Here is a 21,623-nt window from a genome sequence, read left to right as displayed (position 1 = left end):
TTACATTTTGACTAGTTAGTTTTGCACCAACCCCCAAAAAATCCCAAAGGTATTCTTTATGTTTCTGAATCCAATGCATGTGTTGTTTTTTATGGTGGAATCAAATTATATGCATGCTATTTGTTTTTCTAAAGACGCATATTTTAAGATAAATGTACCATCCTTATTTTATTTTATTTTATTTTTGATACCATAATTTTTAGATTAAAATTAATGTTAATGATAGTAGAAGAAGCATTCGATTTACACTTGAAATTATAGTTTGATAAATGTTGTCATTAATTGAAGTGAAGAACTCAATGTAACACCCCGTCAATTATTTTACCCAATAATTTTGTTCATATGATATTCAACCTAAATAATTGTTTTTCCAAGTTATAATACTACCTCAACTTATATATTAAATTAAAATCCCATTTTGGTTTCTCATAAAGTCATAAGTATTAAATTTAAATGGATTAATTACCAACTACAACCTTGAAGTTTAGTCATTTTAGAATAAAGAGCCTCTAAGATTTTTTTTTTTTTTTTTTTAACAATAGCCTCCAAATTACCAAACACGACATCGATACAACCACTTCACCAAATGACATGCTAAATTGTTTTATTTTGTGACTTTAAATCAATAATCAAACTTATAAAATAAAGTTATATAAACTTAGTAAGTCATAAAAACATATGACAAGTTCAAACCTTTGCTTAACATACATCAAATGTGAACTTCATCATCGGGAATCACCATATATTGAACACAGTAACAAGAAGATTTTGTATGTGACTTGATATAAATTCTATGCGAGACTCTCTTCCTAAAACTCCATTTCCTCCCTACTATGGTGCTTGGGAATGTATACCGGAAATATGTTTTGAGATACAAAGAATTTCACTAAATTCCTAGCACAAGTAAATAAGAACGACATGAGAAAACTTAAATGGAAGAAGAAACAGACATTTACAATCGAGGATTGCAAGTTCTCTATGTAAAGTGCTAGAGAAGAAAAGAATTCGGAGAATGCATGTACATTCCATGTATATCTCATATAACAAAACACTTACACATACCTTCTATATTTATAGAAGAGCATACAAGCATTCATGAAGTAATATGTCACTTTATGAACCACAACATCGATTCACGAATCAATGTCGATCATAAATCAATCTATCCCAATTTATTTAGTTAATATAACCATATTAATCGCAGGTAGTTATAACATAACTAACAAAATCGAATAAAACAAATATTGCAAAAACCAGCGCAAAAGTTACGACCAGTGAAAAGCTTCGCGACTCGCGAACTTGCGACCAGTGACAAAAGTCCCGACCCACGAATTGTGTCTTTTTCAAAACAGAAACTTTGCTTTGAATACTCGCGACTCGCGTTTTTCGCGATCCGTGAAAAATACTTTCCACTAAATTAGTAACTTTGTAATTTTGGGATATTTAAATTAATTAACTTATTTGATTTAATTAACGATCAAATCCCATAAAAATAATAAGAAGGAATAACAACCGCATGAAAATACGTACACACTGAATAGACATAAAATAAGGGCAAACTAGAGGGTTATCAATTAAATCGTGATTACAACTATCAAATCTTGGATACAATAATCTAAATATATTACTCTCACCTTGAAATATAAACTAACTTGCTTTATAAATAAAACGACATCAATAGATTCTTCAAATCAATTCGAATCAATAGGAGAAATCATATGTAACATCTATCTCTTCCAAACATTATCTTTTTAACTGTCATTAGAACTACGTCCCTTCATAAGAAATTTATCTCATATTGCATTTAATCAATTCTATGTTATAACTTGATCATAAACTTTGCCAATCCTAAGGTAGCTTAATCCATGTTGCAATCATCACCTTCACAATACAATTGCATAGAAACACCCTTAGATATTCCTTATAATAATAGGCACAATTAATAATTACTATTACTTTCCATGAGTTTTATAATCATCTTAGTCCTTACATAGTCTTATAAATACTTGGTTCACAATATATCCTCACCATACTTAAATAATTCTACAAGAAAACATAACGCGTCTCCATACATTGTTAGACACATCGCAATAAAAAAAATCAGGCTCATCATGTATAAATGATACCACCTTTCTCAAAACCTCTTCAAGTATTTCATTTATCATGGTCGTCGCGTGGTTCTCTTAAATATTTTTTTTTTAATTCCTTTCAATACACTAACGTTTAAGTCTTTGTAAGGTCCATCCTTAATACTTTCATACCATCTAAGCCCATGCCACCATCTAAATTTTATATCTGCCCTAAACTTAAAACTTAAATTTCTAATCCTCAATTATAACATCACAAGTCTCCAAGACCTCTTTCCCCAGCTAGGTGAACTAATTCGTCGAAGTAGTCACAGTCTGAGAGTCGCTCTGATGTCAACTGTAACACCCCGCCAATTAATTTACCCAATAGTTTTATTCTTATGATATTCAATCTAATTTTTGTTTCTCAAATTATAATAATGCCTAAAATCTTATATTAAATTAAAATCCCATTCTAATTCTTCATAAGTATTAAATTTAAATTCTTAAAATTTCGTAATATTGCACTCAAACTCAATAGGTTCCAATACATTGGTTTAATATTGAGTTTAGTGTTTACCAACTTCATTTATAGCCGAACTTTCACTAGCTACAAGATAATAAAAATTCAATTGAATAACTTCTATTATTTAAAGTCAATTACTTGTTAAAGTTTTAAACATCAATTTAATTTAAATCTTATAATAAAAAAATATTTTTTAAGGGAGCACATGCTACATGCGCCCCACCAACTATTTTTAATAAATGAGCAAACAATAATCAGGGAAGCAAGTTAGTTAATTTATCAGACTCTAATAATTATGGGATATATAAAATAAAATATGATTGAAGTTTATCTTATACTAATATGTCAAATAATTAAAATGCTCAAATATGATAATAAAACAAAGTAAGACAAATAGTTTTTAATTTTAGTATAGAAATCAACTCTTCTCCTAATTATATAAAACTAAATCTTTATTATGACTGTAAGTGATCTAATTTATCTCAATGTTCCGCTATATCGATTAATATATTTTTAAGACCTTACTAATTTTAATCCTCAAACTTATAATTTATTGGCTAAACTAGTATGAATTTAGTCTAATTATGCCTCAATCCTAAATTACTTCTAATCTCAGACTTTCGTTTTATTGAAAAAGTTAATAAAGATGTTTAAAATAAGGTTCCTTAAACATATATTCAATCATAGATTTAAATTTTATACAATTAATCAAATAGAATCATTTCATACTACAAATTAAGATCAATCCCTCAATCCTAGAAAAGATATATGTTCACCAGACATGAAAACTAACATAAAAACAATGAGTAAATCCTTGAAACAAAGCTAGACATGATAAAAAAAAATAAGAAAGACAATTAATTAATAAATAAAGAAGAAAATAAGGACAAACTTATAGAATTGAATTGCAAATATTGTATTTTACGTAAAAACTAAAAGAACTAGGAAAATAACTGAGAAATAAAAACTTAAGACGTAATACTTAATAAAGCCTAATTCCTATTTATAGTTTTAGGTTACTTGTAAAACACTCGTCTCAAGTATCTGGCAATTAACTTAGAAAACATAATTTAACATAATAAATAATAACATAAATTAACGGCCAACAAGTGGGGAAGTGAGCTCCAGAAGAATTCGGTAACCAGAGACGAGTCGTCGCCACAATCCGCGGCTCGTAACTTCTTCAAAAATTGCAAATGGTTGAGTGAAAGCGAAGAGTCGTCGTCCCTATTCTGATCTTCAATTAGTTTCCGATAACTAACGACGAGTCGCCGCCTTTTGGTCAGGTAAAAGCGACGACTCGTCGCTTTCTCATGTTTCGACTCGTGGCTTGAGTATGATGTTCATTGAAGTTGTGAGTCGTGGCTCTCTCTTTTTAAGATCCATGGTTTCAATTTTCTTCTTTGTTAAGGGTCTCAGGTAATTTCTTCAAGCTTCACCCTCTTATTACTCCGTAACATCTAATAAAACTTCAATTTAAACACATAAGTAAAGTCGTACGAAAATTTACAGTTAAAAAACATTTAATCCTAAAAATCATCATAAAAGGAGTGAAAATTAGTATTAATTAGTGTAAATAAATACACTTATCAAACACCTATACTTGCACAATTATCTAGGAACTATTTTTTTTCCACATAGAGAATATAATAGTATAAAGAAATAAAATATTATATACATTACATTCATTTTACTTTGACAGTTACATTTTCTTTTTGCATAATTATTAAAGCATGTTTCGAATCATTTTGATAGTTGCATTTGCTTTAGCCTAATTTTCAAAGCATATTTGAATTGTAATTAATCATATAATTAATTTCTTTCTGTAATTAATCATTTTAAATTTGTAAATAATTATTTTAACATACTAAATATACATGAGCCAAATCAATAGAGATGATCTCACTATGAGACTGTCTAATTTAAGAATTTGTGTACCTATAAATACTCCTATGTTTTCTCTTCATTGTAAGAAATATTCTAAACATAGTAAAATAAAATGAAACAAGGGTACTACTAGTTATTGCTAAAGTAAGTACTTACGGAAGTTGTAAATACTAAGGGGGCGTTTGGTTGGGGTTAATAAACAAAGGGAAAGGGAATGGGTAGACCCGATTCCCTTTGTTGTTGTTTGTTTGCCACTCACTATCATACCCTTTCCCCATTTTTAGTTTTGGGATTACCCATAATTAGGGCTTCCTCATTCCCCAACCCCCCCCCCCCCGTACCTTTTCCATTCCATTCCCCTTGCATTACCCTCTCCTCTCAAACCCTACACACAGCCGTCCGCCTCCTCCCTCAAGTTTTCCTCTCTTCCTCACGACGGCCGGCCGCCATTGTTCGTAGCATTCTTCTTCTCAATCTCGATTTCGCGGCCGCCATTGTCAAATGTGACGGTTCTGTGACGGTTCGTGTTCTTGATGAATCTCTTCACTCTTTTGCTGCGTCTTTTCTCTTCACTCTTTTTCCTAATTTCTGCGGCTTTTTTGATGGATTGAAATTCATATTCGTGTTCTTGAAGAATCTTTGTTCTACCACCATTGATGAATCTCTGTGCTGCGTTCTTGTTCCACTGCCATTGATGAATCTCTGTTCGTGTTCTGCTGCGTTCTTGTTCTACCGCCATTATTGTTGCATCGAAGATTTCTGTTCATAATTTATGTTCTTAATCTCTGAATTTCTGTGATTAATTGGATTTCTGGGTTCAATCTGAAGTTGTTTTTATCAAGCTTGATTGTATTTTGATGGGTGTAATTGGATTTGCTTGATTGTTTTTATCAAGCTTGATTGTATTTTAATGGGTGTAATTGGATTTGCTTGATTGTTTTTATCAATCTGAAGTAATTTCTGTTTGATTGTTTTTATCAAGTTGTTCTTAATGATTAAAGATTTGCTACATGAAAAACTCATAATTTGATTCCTTAACTTGAACCAAACAGTCACAAAGGGAATTAATGAGCAATTCATTCTGTTTCCTGAACACAACCAAACGACAAGGCTAAATTAGGGGAATCCATTCCTTTCTCCTTCGTTCCCTTTCCTCATTCCATTCCGATTCCCTTGTGCGAACCAAACGCCCCCTAAATTTAAGTCTGAAGATACTAATAGATGAAATTGGAGACTACATAAACTGCAACTCAAAAGAACAATGTGAAACAAATTAAATTCTATATTTGTATTTTATTTGCTATGATATATTTACACAAAAAAAAAAAAAGATTCCTTAACAAAGATTTTCCAAAATCAGTTTTCTTATACTTTTTTTATCCTTACAACTTCTTTTTATTATTTAAGTTTTTTATTAAAAAACAAAAAATATAAATAAACAATTATTACACCTAAACCTACTAAGAAGTGTTATTCCAAAAAAAAAAAAAAAAACCTACTAAGAAATGCAAGAAGCCAATTACATCTTGAAGACTTGAGCTATTTAAGAGTATAAAAGTCTACTGAAGAGACAGAAGAAGACGAGATTGGAAACATAATAATTGGTAATTGTTAGGTCTAATCCTTTTTTTACAGACAATAAAACCCCTAATCCAGAAATAGATGACCAGAAACAGAACATTCTCCTTCCTAAGTTCAAACCAAATCATTTGTTGGGTTATTTTTTTTCATTTTGGTCAAATTGAAATCAACCCTTTTCATTTACTCCATCCTTGTGATCTTGCAAAAACTAATAACACCCAAATTTTGTCTTCTTTCTTTCAGGTAATTAGTCTTTCTAAACCTTTCTTAATATTTTTTTTTCCCCAATAGTTTAGTAGATTTTTACTTCCTCTATGTTTACTTTTCTAATTTCAGTTTTTTTTTTTCTAATTTTTTTAGTTTATATAGTGATCTCTACTTATATCTTGTGGGATTTAATGAATTTTTACATATGTGTACATATTGAGTATAATTATACTGTTATTAAATTAAATTGCATTATTTTTTGCAAACCCAATTCGACAATACTAAAGAAAAGCATAATTAGTAAAGTTCTGGAGTTATTGTTGTCTATTGTGTTAAAGATTCTCAATTGACGAAATTTTGAGGGAATTTGAAGATGGTAGTTTTTTTTAGGTTTAGATACTTGCAAGTTTGCACCTTTAATCCATGAAGGCTTTATTAGGGTCGGTGCATCTTGAATTTGAATATTGACTGAATTAGTTGAGTGATTGGTGAAGAAAAATGAATACTTTACAGATTTAAGATATTGGGTGGCTTAAATTTTACTCTAATATTTTGAAATCATATTTGCTCGGCTTAATATGGGAAGTTTGGTTAGTGGGTAGGTGAAGCCTTCAAGAATGGTGCTTTTCTCAAACTGTTTGTAGGATGATTAAGAGTTATCTTAATCTTAATGGAGGTTAACGATTACTTTTTGATGATTTCCATATCAATTGGTAATGAAAAATCTCCAAAAAGTGAAGCTTATTAATGTACATGAAGATTTTGTATCATATGTTGGTTTTATTGGAATCTGTTTATATCAAAGAATCTTGTAAATCGATACTTTTTGTCTAAGAATTTTTTTTCATGGGTTAATAATTCAGATTTTCAAATTCTGTTTATGGCAGAAATGTTGTTCTATTGTAACCATGGATGATTGAGTTTTAAAGCATGAGTGTGAAGATTTGAGAGTGTCTCTGATGGAGCTCGTTTTTTCTCTTCTAGCTTTTTCTTGTTTGCTCCTGGGTTGTATGGCTGATTTTCAAGGTATTCGTGTCTTGCCTATTCTCTGATTTCACCCGACATATTTAAAGGATCTTTTCAAATGCTTTGGATGTGTATTTTGATACACTTAACATGTTGTATTATTTAGTTATGTGAATCGTCGAATGTTGACTATTTGTTTATATTTTATTCTAGGGGAGGCCCTCTTTGCTCTGAAACAATCACTACAAGCTTCACCTAAACAGCTGCTGGATTGGAATCCCAATATGGTTAATCCGTGTACTTGGTCGAATGTTATGTGTGATATTAGTAACAATGTTGTTTCTTTGTAAGTACTTCTGATTTGTCGTTTGCCTATCTTTTAACTTAATTTATTCATTCTTGTAGATAATGGAATAATCAAATAAGTTTGTTAAATTTGTTTGGACATATAAGTTGATATGATCTGTTCTTTCTGTTCTTTGTTACAGGGCACTGCCTTCCATGGGGTTTACTGGATCGTTGTCACCTAAAATCGGCACTTTAAAGACTCTTACAACACTGTAGGTTACATATTCACTACATTTTTTCCCTGCATCGCATGTCTGTTGGAAGGAACATATATCCAATATTCATGATGATTTTCGTCTGAATTTGACTAAAAATCTGCATGAAATAACTGTTTCATTCTCACAATGCTATTAATAAAATCTGTTGTTTAGCATGTTGAAATTTGACACTTGGGATATAATTGTTAACTTTTCTTCACCAATCTGGTTTATTGGCTTGGTAATAATTTGCGTATCTGATTTGGGCTTTTTGATACAACTCTGGCTTTGTATTATTCTACTAGCATCGGATTTTTCCTAGATCTGAGATGAAGTCTTCAGAGATCTTTTTTAAACATTTATATAGAAATAATATGTGCATAAATTGCAATAGGAGCTTTTGTTTTCGACTTAAATAGAAGTTTAAGCTTTGAATTCATTATGAAAATATATTGACGTTTTGGATTCAGTAAATTATCAACTGAGAACTCAATCTTTCTCTCTAGCTTTACAATAATAGCCCGTTTGGTAGGTGGTATTAAATGGTGGTAATTGAAATGAAAACTAAAGTAATTTTGGTTGAAAAATCTCTTGGCTATTTTGATGGTCATACTTGTCCAACATCAATCATCTCGTTTTCTTCCTAAATTTCATTCTAATGATTACCATCGAGAGAGGTGGTAATGGAAATTTGAAAACAAAAAAACTTTTTTGTGATCAAAGTTTCATCACTATGGGAATGACATAGAACTTTTGATGTACACTATAAATTATTCCCATTACCACCATTTAGTACCACTAACCAAACAGGCCGTAACAGTAGCTTTTGGAGTCTGTTACCTTTTGCTCCTAGTTTTAATATCAAGCTTTTATTTGTGGATTGAGTTTATCTTTTATATTGAGAAAGCTCGTAGAATTATCCAACTTGTTTTACATCTTTGCGTTAGCGAATATTCAAATTGTGCAGGTCCTTGCAAGGAAACGGTATCACAGGAAAGATTCCGGAAGAGTTTGGAAATTTGTCTAGTCTAACGAGCTTGGATTTAGAGAATAATCATTTGATTGATGAAATACCATCCTCCCTCGGTAATCTGAAAAATCTTAAATATTTGTGAGTAGCACCATCTTTACTGTTTTGCTTGAGATATGCTACATTGGTGTTGAATTTGATGAAACTTTGCGTTACTCTTTAACTTATATAATTTTACCGATGCAGGATTTTGAACCATAACAACCTCTCTGGGAATATTCCTGATTCACTGGCTTCCCTTGATAACTTAATTAGCCTGTATGTGAAAACAATTTATAATCAACAAATAGTAATTCCTAAATACTAATATCATTAAAAAATCCAATCCCTTTCCAACTGGTTATATGTAGAAAAGAAATAATATTTTTGTGACACTGATACATTAATTGTGATCTCTCGAGTCTGATAAATTTGTAAATGATGTGACAGCCAACTTTCTTCAAATCAACTGAGCGGTCGAATACCTTCTCAGCTCTTTTCAATTCCGCAATACAAGTATGATCTCTAATTTCAATTTTAGAATGAAGTACTGTATTTAGACTTCCAATACTGCTATATGAAAATGGACGGATGAGTTAGCATTTTTTTCGTCTTTACTAGTTGTATTAATATTAATGTATTATTTCTCTGATTACAGTTTTTCAGGAAATAAATTGACATGTGGTGGGGATATCCATCATCTTTGTGCATCTGATGGTAATGGCACAGGTAGATTGCTTCCTATTTTTTTTTTTTAAATTTTATCGTAGTACCTTTGTATTTGTGTATTAGTGTAAGTTATTAAATATGACCTATATTGACAGGATCTTCAAATAAAACAAAAATTCAAGTTATCATTGGAGTGGTTGGAGGCTTCTTTGGTATGCTATTCCTTGGAATCCTGTTGTATTGCTTGTGCAAGAGTAGACTCAAAGGCTACAAGCGTGAAGTTTTTGTTGATGTCGCAGGTTCTACAATTCTCCGTTTTACTTGCTTCTCCATTCTCATTTTTTGTCCTCTGTTTCTTTGTATTTGAAACACTATGACTTTACACTATTCATAAGTTTTTCCACTGACCTTCTTTAGTGAATTATCTTGATTCTTAAACAAAAAGATAGTCATGCGGGATCTCGTTAAATTGATCAATATATAGTTTCAATAAATTAATTTTCATAATTTTTACTTATGTATAATTAGAGATATAAGCCATAAATAATGTGCATTGGCATGTGTTTTGACCTCCTTTAGTGAATTATATTAGGTATTTAATGAGCTAAAATATTTTTGGTAGTATTGCTATTTATATTTTATTGTCCTCAACTCCATCATCTGCAAGATGGGCATGACCGGTTATTGCATAGTAACTTTTATTTCCACATTTTCATGCCTTGAGAAGGATAGGTTTCTCCTCGGTGACACACATACACACAAATACTATGATGATTCTTTAGTTTGAAGCAGGATACATAAGTTGGATCCTCTATGTCAAACTGTCAATGTTTGGGATTGATTTTCAAGGAATTGGGTTCTTGTGGGTTCCTTAGCACACTTTGTTACTCTCTCTCTCTCACAGACACACACTCACACACACACATCCATATAAGCTTTGGGGGTGATGATCAGTAAGAATCTATAACCAACTCTGGATATATGATTGAAATATGTAGCCATTCCTTCCAAGGCCAGCCTTCACTGAAAACCAAACTGTTACTGCTCTTGCATCCCTCTTCTGCTGCATGAGCATGGCCAAAAGGTCATTAATTATAATGTTCAGTAGAGGTTGATGGTTACCCTTTCTGAAAAAATTGTGGGTAATTGTTGATCACTCTTTTCTTATATGATGTCGGCAGACAGGGCCTTCATAATATAAGCTGTATCCTCAAAGTGACTTTCTTGCTACCATTTTATGATGGTCAAAGCTAGAGAGATCCACTGGGTTTACTACCGAGTTGGAATCTACTATATCTTGTCTCTTAGTACTAGTAGTGGGTTAGTGACCCAATGTTGTTCTTTTATATGTATCCTCTTAAATGCCCCTTCTTTAACAATTTGGTTGGAGTAGTAAACAACTTTGACAAGGAGAATGTTTTTAGAACAACGTAATAGACTACTGATCACTATTATGTATGTATATACAGTTATAGACATTAACATTTACGTTTTTCCCTTGAAAAAGAAATGTAAATCTTCTTGAGCACTTAAAATTTATGTTCATGTATGTACACAACGCATACATCATGCACGCATCGAAGTATAAGCACACGCTACACATATATGTAGGGATGCACACAAATCTATGTATGCTTTTGTAAGCATGGTTCTTTGTGGGGCCCTTTCTTTTTTTTCTTTAACGACGTTTCTTTTACATCACCAATTCAATACAAGTAAGAAATCAAGGACTTCTATAAGTTATAAAGAAACTGAAATAGAAGTCATTAGTTCCATTTAAAACTAATAAATGTTTTTAGAATTTTGAAGCTAGATATGTTTCTTAGTTGCACCTGCTCCTAATAATTGTTTAATGATAAAAGTCATGATGAGTTTATTTTATGTGATAAATGCTTGTCTTATTGGGTACCTCATACTCATATACAGGTGTAATTATAGTTGCTAAAGGAATCTGACAAAATAATTAAAGATTTTAGCGGGACTTAAATGCATGGTATTGCAAATTTTTAAAACGTGCAAAAGTATAATCAATTTACTACTCCCTCCGTCCCAAGATTTGTAGTCAAACAGCAACATAAATTTGGGACGTAGGTAGTACCTTTTATGATTCATGGAATGAATGTATCCCGTGATGTCAAGGAAACAAAAGACATCTTATTGAGAAGTGGCAAACTTATGCTGAGATAGCTATCTTCCTATTCATGGAGTCATGTTCACTAGAGTTGGTCACTCCGTCCATATATTTCTATTTCTTGATGAAAATCTCAAAATCATAATTTAACGTGTTCACACATCCGACGTGAGTTTTATTAGGTGGAAACCACTTCCTTGGCAACCAATATTACTATGTCATCTTTAATGAGGGCATATGACCCCCAGCACTTTGCCATTCCTCATACTACATATTGTGGGATATAAATTTATAATGTCTATTTGATTTACCATTTGGAACTACTCGAGAAAATGTTTTGACCTCCCTAAGAAGGTACTTACACTACCTATTTATGTGCTTTAAGTTTGTTATTTCTATTTTTAGCTACAGTTTTGTTTAGCTCTATATGAAGGCAATATTTTGCTTTTATCAATCATTTTGTTAGTTACCAAATAGAAAGTGGGACAATTCTTTATGCTGTCATGATTTAAGTTAAAGTCTCATCGCCAACTTCAACACTTATTCTTATTTCTTACCAATATTGCTCACTTTTGGCTAATATCTATCTTTAGGGCTCTTCCGATTTGCTCATGAAAAGTCCTTTCTTTTTTATCTTCAGGTGAAGTTGATCGCACAATTGCATTTGGTCAGCTTAAACGATTTTCCTACAGGGAGTTGCAGATAGCAACTGACAATTTTAATGAGAAAAATGTTCTTGGTCAAGGTGGGTTTGGCAAGGTTTACAAAGGCTTGCTAGGAGACAATACAAAGGTTGCAGTGAAACGATTGACTGATTATGAGAGTCCAGGAGGAGATGCAGCTTTTCAGCGTGAGGTTGAGATGATAAGTGTTGCTGTACACAGAAATTTATTACGCTTGATAGGATTCTGTACTACGCCAACAGAAAGACTTTTGGTGTATCCATACATGCAAAACCTGAGCGTCGCTTATCGTTTGCGAGGTGGAACCCTTACCATTGTGTTATAAGTAATACTTCTCTATTGAATTCGGAGGCACTGTATGTAAAACTTCATGTGAGTTTTACTTGTATGCTAAGCACATCTGTCCGCCGCCATTAACAACCTTTTTCATTTTTTTGGTAATATGAATTTGAGATAGGGATTAGCTACACGAATCAATAGATGAGAAATGGTTGTCCACATGAAGTCTTCTCCAATGAGAGGCTATTTCAATAATGAATTTTATATCGTGTCTGCAGTTGCTTTTATCTTGGTGTCCTAATTTTCAGTCTTATGACACATTTTCCTGCAGAGATAAAACCTGGAGAACCTGTTTTAGATTGGCCTAACAGAAAGCGAATAGCTTTGGGCACTGCTCGTGGACTAGAGTATCTTCATGAACATTGCAACCCTAAGATCATCCATCGTGATGTTAAGGCTGCTAATGTGTTGTTAGATGAAGACTTTGAAGCGGTAGTGGGTGATTTCGGATTAGCAAAATTGGTAGACGTGAGGAAAACTAACGTGACCACACAGGTGCGTGGGACAATGGGGCACATAGCACCTGAGTACTTATCCACCGGGAAGTCATCTGAAAGGACTGATGTTTTTGGTTACGGAATTATGCTGCTAGAGCTTGTGACAGGCCAACGGGCCATTGACTTTTCACGCTTGGAAGAAGAAGATGAAGTCTTGTTGCTTGATCATGTAAGTATTAACGGGTGTTTATCTTTTATTGATCATGTAAGTAGTGATTTTGCGAGTGAAATTTTTTATTTAGCCAAGGCGATTATACTTGATATGAAAACAAATATTTCCATAGCTAGTATAAATGCCTTGGAAGCATCAATAGTTGTCTTGACATTATCATTGACCCTAATCTTTCTGCGGTTGAAAACAGAAAGTTTAGAAGTATTTCTTTTTCGGCTAAACTGATATTACCGATTTTCACCCATATGCTTTGTATAATCTCTACTTTGTGGGTTTTTAAATAATCTTAATTTCATGTGAAGTTACTCTATCCTGTTACTAATCCATTGCCCCCTAAAAAAGGGAAAAAAAAATTGCATTTATCTCCCTCTTTCCTTCAGGAATCAGGCTTCAACCACCAAGCTCATCACCCCCCTTCTCTGGCACCACCACTGTCATGCCACCTTTTCCCTACCCCACCTACCCCTATCCCCGCTGCCCAAGGATGGTGACCCCCAACCTCACCCCCACTGCCCAGAGATGGCTGCCCCACCTCATCAAACAGCCACTGCGAACAATCACCTCCATTACATCTCCAATTCGAAAACCCATCATCCCAACCCCCTGCAACGTGAGCCCCACCCCCTGTGCCGGAACCTCCTGCACACCCTCTCATGAGATGACAATCCCCCATTGACGAAATCCTAGAAACTGCAAAACATGAAAATCCCCAAGCCCTAGACACCCCCCTCCGCCTCATTTGAACCACCCACCCATTTAAATTCATGGCACGATAAATGGCGATGTCTCGGTGGAGGATGGGAAAATTAGATTTTTGGTGATGATGGTGGCTCGACAACGTTGTTAATGGTGATGGATGTGCAACAATTAAGCATTGGGGTGTTCGGAGCAGGGTTACGGGGCTGGGCAGGCCTGAGAATGGGGTGGTTAGTGTGGTGGGCTTCGTAGTCAACGGAGAGGAGGGAGAGAATTAGTTTTTTTTTCCTTCCTTTTTTTGGGCAAAGATAACCCGTCATAGTAGTTTTTCATGGTATACTGCTAGCAAATTCACATGAAAGTTTGAATTGTTTAAAAACAATGCAAAGTTGGGATTATTCCGTGTAGGCGTGTGAAAGCTGAGATTATTAATATCAAATTTTCTTTATTTTTCTTGGGATAATTAGTGCCTATGTCATGATATTGGTGTTATTCCTTAGTGTTTTACTTACTTTTTTTTTTCTTTTAGAAGTACTTTTTTTTTTGTATGTGTACTTTTTTCTTTCTTTTCTTTTCCTTAATTTTTTACTGTTATATTTCAATACTATCATTTCTTAATTTATATTTTTTCTAATCTAATTATTAAGAGTAAATTATAACACCAAAAAATATCAATCGTTCCGGAGTCACCTCGGATAGTGTCCTGCGTTTCCGCTTCCGTCCCATGTCCCAAGGCATATCGCGTTCCAGGTAACTAAGAACCTGACTATCGGTTGCTCATGACTGATCTCAGGTGAAGAAGCTGGAAAGAGAAAGAAAGCTGGATGCTATTGTTGATAAGAACTTGAATAACGAATTCGATATTCAGGACGTGCAGATGATGATCCAAGTTGCACTTTTATGTACTCAATCTACACCGGAAGAGCGCCCAGCAATGTCAGATGTGGTGCGGATGCTTGAAGGCGAAGGACTAGCTGAAAGATGGGAGGAATGGCAGAGTGTAGAAGTTACTCGCAGGCAAGAATATGAAAGGTTGCATAGCAGATTTGGCTGGGGTGATGATTCTATCCATAATCAAGATGCCATTGAATTATCTGGTGGCCGATGAAGCAAAGGTACACTCCAAACCCTAAATTGCATAATCCTGAAGAAATGTCTAGTTTTTTTTTCTCCTCCCCCCTCCCTCTCTTCCGAAAAAAGGTTTACCAATTATAGCTTATTATGTTTTCCTCGCTGCCTCTTTGAAAGAAAGGTGCAGTCTTTTTTGAAATTATTGTAGCCTTTCCCGTTTTCTTTAACGTTATATACTTGTATACATGTTGTGTTATTAGCACCTCTCATTTTCTTGGCAATGTCTTTAAGAATCTCAAGGAAACCTTGGGAGTGGTGACCGCTTTCAAATCTGTGTTCACTTGTAAGACTCCGTGGCTTATGATAGCTTGCTTAATGAGTAAAAAGTATTTGTTGATTCAAATTGCATTGTTTTTCTTCTGTTATTCCTACATCGGTTCAATGATCTTATCAAGTAATCCATTTTTTAATGTTTGATTGATATTTGATGTTCTATGTTACTTGGACTCGAGTACTGATGTTGGATACTAGTACGTGTCCAAGTGTCGGATACGTCTAAATATTCAATTTTACGCTAAAATGAAGTGTCCAAGTGTGCCATAGCAATGTCCGAGGATCAAGGATCGGACACGGATATGTGAAGCAAAATGAAGAGTACGAGTAACATATCTGTGAAGCAGAACGAAGAGTTCGAGTAGCATATCTGATGATAGCTTGATGTTGTGAATAGACGAGGCATATACATTTCTATGAATAAACTTATCGTTTCTATAAATGAATATTGATGGGATATTTAGGATGGGGTTTGCTTCTCTAGGATTATCATTACACTTATATGTTTTTACTTGGTGCTTCGGTAAGATTAAGTTACAGCTATTTAATGGAGTTCGAGGGGAAGAGATGATGAAAATAAAAGGGACAATTTCTTATAAATAATCCCAACTATGACTCATTCGCTCAAAATAATCCTTAATATTGAATATTATGAGAAGATTACTCCTAAATTATTTCGAATTAACAAATAGTAGAGATATTTTATGAATGAGTCATAGTTATTAGAGATTATTTTTAACAAATTTTCTAAATAAAAACATCATTATATGGGGTAGCTTATAATCAACTAACATAGTATCTTGTCGCGGATCTCGACTATCTTATGGTCTTGATCAGATCGGGGTAGTTGGACCGGAGTTTCTTCTAACTGAAGTGACAACCTTTTCCAAGGTTGAATTTTGGCATTCAGTTGCGGTTTTTTAGAGCTTAGGTTCATTCCGACTTTCCGCTTCTCTTCCATTTTGTTGTACTCATTCTCGGCTAGAAGATGTTGTGGTGTGTTTTCCATATCTCTAAACTCCATCTCTATAAAAGTGATATCGCTTTCCCTGTAATCTGCTCCGGCCATTGCTAATGCATCGATCGACATCTCTCCCTACACTTATCTTTCCCTCTCTGAATGTATTCTATGTTTGAGTATGTTTTTATGGTTACTGATTATCTGAAACAAAGGAAGATATATTTATAGAGGGGAAAATAAAGGTAGATAGAGAGCAAATGTGTGTATTATGTATTGATTGCATCAGTAAAACCACTTTCAAAAAGCAGGCTGGTATATACTTTCAGTTGTTCCTAAATTAATTTGTTAAACCCCTATAATATTAATATACCCGTGATACCATAAAATTTAAGTAAAAGTAAGTTGCAATTGTGGGAATTTGCTATTTTGAGCTCACAATGATAAAAACAACAATTATAACAATAAATTTTAAACCAAAATAGTTATTATTCATTTTTCAAGATAATGTTCATTGACAATGATAAATATTACTTTCTCCGATTTTTATAGAAGTTTTGATTTGCTATTTTGCGTTGTTTTATTTGTTGTTCTCATAAAGAATATTTCTATTTATATCATAATATTCGGACAAAAATAATTTAATTTATTATTAATTTAATATTTTAATGATGCTTATGATACTTATATATTTTCTATTAACTTTTTAACATTTTTATATTCTTTCTTGTCCTCATAATCTCATATGTTTCTCACTAACTTTATAAAAATATTTTTTATTAGTTATAGTCTTTATATATTTTTCACTAAGTTTCTTTTATTATTTTTTAATGTTTATGGTCTCCACACTTCATTTATCAAATTTATTATTCAATAAAATTACTACATTAACTATCTAAAAGGTTTTATTATTCTGTGGAAATTTCATTAAGGAATAGGGGAAGTAAGTTTTTACAATAAACTTTAAACAAAACTAATTATGAGTCACTCCTTGAAAAGAAAAAACTAATTAAGTAATTATGAGTCACTAGTATTACACAAAACTATTTACTATGATAAAAATAAAAATAATTGATTATAAACAATTTCTAATGGAAAATTGTTTTTCATGAAAGTTACTTCTCGATGAAAATTTTAAATGATAACTAAGTTAATTTTATTTGGTTTGATGTAAAAGCTATTATTGGAGAAAATGAGATGTTTCCTTTAATTTTTGAGAAAATGAAATGTAAAATTCATTTTAAATTCTTTATCAAATTAAACAATGGAAAAACGCTGCCAAAGTGACAATTACTTTCAGACGCGGCGAGTGCGTTTCTATTTTGCCACATTTATTTTAGTAAGTTAGGTATAATAAGTTAAAATAGTGTGGTATTTAGAATTAAGAGAGAGCATATATAGAGTGTAAAAGTGATTGAGTTATATTTAAACAAAGGTGGAACAAAGGGTATAGAAGCTCTATTTACTTTTTCATGTTTATAAAATTGAAGCCCTTCGTCAATATCATAAAAAGACACGTCACCAACTAAACTATGATTAATAGATGAACTATAAATAGTGTATGATATCTTTTTTATTCTAAAAACCCTAGGCTTTCGAACACCTTGAATAAATAAATCTAGAACCGGCAAATGTGATAAATTCATTAGTCCTAAATTAAAATTAAAAGTAGACAGATTGAATAGAGTGGAGTATTTCCCTAGAGTGAAGTGATCTTCTAGAAGAAATTAATTTAAAGTAAAATGATAACTAATTCCATATAGAAGTATAGTATAATTTAATTATTTTATTTCCATATAGAAGTATAGTATAATTTAATTATTTTATTTCCATATAGGGAGTATTTCCCTAGGTTTTGGAGCGATCTCAATTGAGCTCTAGAAAAACCATGGTTTAGCTTTGCGTTGGCGCTGGTTTTGGGATTCACAAGTATAATGTTGTAAGAAGCTAGGTTGAGCCTAGAGCTATAATATTGGAGAGTTGTATGTACAACTAATTACATGCAAAAAAGATCCTATAATCTATCTTATGCATGTGAATGATGAATGAAGAATTCAAGGCCTCATCCTTGCCCATATTAGCTATAATACTCATATATATTTATAATGTATTTAACCAATTTGATTATTATTTTTTTAATTTATATGTTAAATAATTAAACATATAAAGAATTTTTAAACAAATAAATTATATTATGACTTAGACAGTGTCGAACCCGAGTAAAATCTGATAAGCCCTATTAATGATTAAGTCTTAATAAAAGAAAATGTAGGTCTTTTTTACATTTGTATTTAAATTTTAAAACTAATTTTTATTAACATTTATCTAATTATTCCATTAATTTCTTAGGTTTCTATAATAATTGTTCAAATAATGATTGTTATGTCCTTAGTTTTATTGGGTCTTGCACCAAAGGAAATCAGAAAATTTGAAAAAAATAAGATGTTTTAACAACTTAATTACAAAAATAAGTTTCGTGAAAATTTAATTTCCAAAATAAGCGTCCGTACATCCAAACCTAGGCTTTGTGTAAATCGCTGTTACTAACAGCGAAAGACAAAAAAAAAAAAAATAAAGTAAAAGCCATAAGTTGCTGTAACTAACGGCGAAAGACAATAAATAAATGAATAAAATAAAAGCCATAAGTCGCTGTCAACTCCTTAAGTCGCTGTTAGTAACAACGACTTTAAGGTTAATTGGTCAACTCCTTAATCTCGTAGGCTGGAATGAGCAAGTAACTGAGAACTGGAAACTTAAAACGCATTAAGTCGCTGTTACTAACAGCGACTTAAAAAAAATATATATTTTTTTATAGTAACAGTGACTTACTCCAAGGCTAGGTTTGAATGTACGGACGCTTATTTTGGGAATTAAGTTTTCACGAAGCTTATTTTTGGAATTAAATTGTTAAAACATCTGTATTTAATTAAAAATCATATTAATATTGAATTTTCTATCATATAATACAAAATAATGATAATAAAGTTAATTCTGTACACATAAAGTTGAGTTTTCAACTAATTTATTTGTTCTTTCCATTTGGATTGTGGGAAAGAACCTATAATAATAATAATAATAATAATAATAATAATAATAATAATAATAAAGGATAGAATTCTATTAAAGTTATTATTAATTGAAATAAGTAATGATTAATGTAACATGAAATCATTAAAAGGGTAAAGAGTTTAGTAAAAAGTAAAAATAATTACAATGAGGAGAAAAATACAATTAATATGAAAAAATCAAATAATTATTTAGAATTAATAATGCAAATATGTGATGTCCTTTTAGTAAAATGAGTGAAACAAATAATGTTATTTTTGTCTATAAAGATATCCCGAAATATTAAGATTTATAATGAAAGAATTTTATGAAATTTATATTTGAAAAAAAAAAAAAGAAAAAGCAAAAGGGTATAATTTTATAAAATTTTTATTTGGAAAAAATGGAAAAAACAAACAATAAACAAGGGTTTAATATTATGATTCGAGATTTTTCCCTGCCTTGGGCAGTTAGTTTGAATATTATACCTATATCTATATCTTTAGCCATACTGTATAAAAAATATGTAACATTTTATAACTAAACATTTTTGGTATAATGAGTAGTAAATTCACTATACACTTGCTTTTTTGAATCTTTTTAAAATTCTGGTTTTTATTTTTAATTTTTTCTATTAATATTTTAGATTAAAATATAATTGTTTTATGAAAAGAAATTAAAATATAATTTAAAATCTTCCAACTACATTTTTATTACATTTTACTACTTTATTTAGTTTTAGTTTACATTTTTATTTTCTCTTTGGACGTCAATTACAAATGTAAAATTTCTTTTATTATTATTTTATAATTTTAACATCCAAACAAAATTTAAATAACAAACATAAATCTAATTTTAGTATTTTACTAAGACAAAACTAATGGGTAGTTAATAAATGTTTAAATTGTAATCCGTACTTCCTCTATTCTATTTTGTTTGTCCAATTTTTCCTTTTGTACGCATAATTTAGCAAATTTTAGGCCTTAATATCTTCAAATACGCATCATAAAAAATTTTAAAAATTATATATTAAAAAAATTTACATCAAGATAAATCTAACAAGATCTCTCATGAATATATTTTATCTTCAATATATACTTTAAAAATCTAATTTAAGTTTCTCTCTCTTAAAATATACAAATTTAAAGTGGACAAAATAAAAAGTAACTGAGGGAGTACTAATTAGATTAAAATTGTGATTACTCAAGTTTTAAATTAGAATTAATGTTAATGTAGGAGAACAAAATTGAATGAACATTCAAATTGATATTATATTTTGATAAATGCAAACTTTATTCAAAGTGAAGAATTCAAACTTAAATAAGTTCCAATACATCAACTTAATATTGAGCATTGTTTTTTCCGATTTTATTTCTAGTTGAATTTTCACTAGCTACATCATAAAGTGAATTCAATTGAATTAACTTCTATAATTTCAATTAAGTTACTTAAACTGTTAAGCTTACATTATTTTAATTTAAATTTTACAATAAAATAATGGGAAATTCCACTTGATATCATCCAATTTTTGTAAAACGTTAGTGACAACACTTTCATAAGATTTTTCCACATGCTAGCATCTAATTTATACACTATCAAACTGCTGTAGCATTTTTCGTTAAATTCTTGTTAATTTCTGTTTAATTCATCATTTTGCAAGATTTTTCTACATGGTAGCATCTAGTTTTTGCTCTTAAATGTTTAATTCACCATTTTTAACTTTTAATATACCGATTAATTTATCAACGCCCTTCATTCAAATAATTGGCATTATAAAGTTCAAAAGGTGTATTACAAACACTAATAAATAATTCAAAAGGCACATTTTATAAGCTCAAAACGTGCATTTCATAAGTTCAAAAGGTGCATTCCAAGCACTAACACATATCTACTTAATTGTTACAATATTTAAGGGCGTTGATAAATTAATCGGTGAATTAAAAATTAAAATGATGAATTAAACATTTGAGAGCAAAAACTGGATGCTACCATGTGGAAAATTGTTACAAAATAATGAATTAAACGGAAATTAACAAGAATTTAATGGAAAATGTTACAGCAGTTAGATAGTGCATAAACTGGGGGCTACCATGTGGAAAAATCTTACAAAAGTGCTACCACTGTCGTTTCATAAAAACTAGATGCTACCATGTGAAATTTTCATAAAATAATATTTCTTGAGCGCGTGTATGGCACTACCAATTGCTTTGTTGCAAAAATAGCCATGCAAGTGAGAAAACAA

The 21,623-nt window shown here is 31.4% G+C and overlaps 1 protein-coding gene across 1 annotated transcript; it reads left to right on the top strand.

Moving 5' to 3' along the window:
* The first annotated feature begins 5,962 nt into the window (after nucleotides 1–5,962).
* Nucleotides 5,963–15,954, top strand: LOC130820144 (probable LRR receptor-like serine/threonine-protein kinase At5g10290). The gene is made up of 12 exons (XM_057685400.1): nucleotides 5,963–6,303; nucleotides 7,155–7,293; nucleotides 7,447–7,579; nucleotides 7,722–7,793; nucleotides 8,746–8,889; nucleotides 8,995–9,066; nucleotides 9,238–9,303; nucleotides 9,446–9,516; nucleotides 9,612–9,755; nucleotides 12,228–12,569; nucleotides 12,881–13,275; nucleotides 14,768–15,954. The coding sequence occupies exons 2-12, from the start codon at nucleotides 7,227–7,229 to the stop codon at nucleotides 15,080–15,082; spliced, it is 1,821 nt and encodes a 606-aa protein (XP_057541383.1). The 5' UTR covers nucleotides 5,963–6,303; nucleotides 7,155–7,226; the 3' UTR covers nucleotides 15,083–15,954.
* Nucleotides 15,955–21,623: the final 5,669 nt, after the last annotated feature.

The sequence above is a fragment of the Amaranthus tricolor genome, chromosome 8, assembly GCF_026212465.1.
Source record: "Amaranthus tricolor cultivar Red isolate AtriRed21 chromosome 8, ASM2621246v1, whole genome shotgun sequence".
Lineage (NCBI taxonomy): Eukaryota > Viridiplantae > Streptophyta > Magnoliopsida > Caryophyllales > Amaranthaceae > Amaranthus > Amaranthus tricolor.
This window is presented reverse-complemented; position numbering and strand designations above follow the sequence as displayed.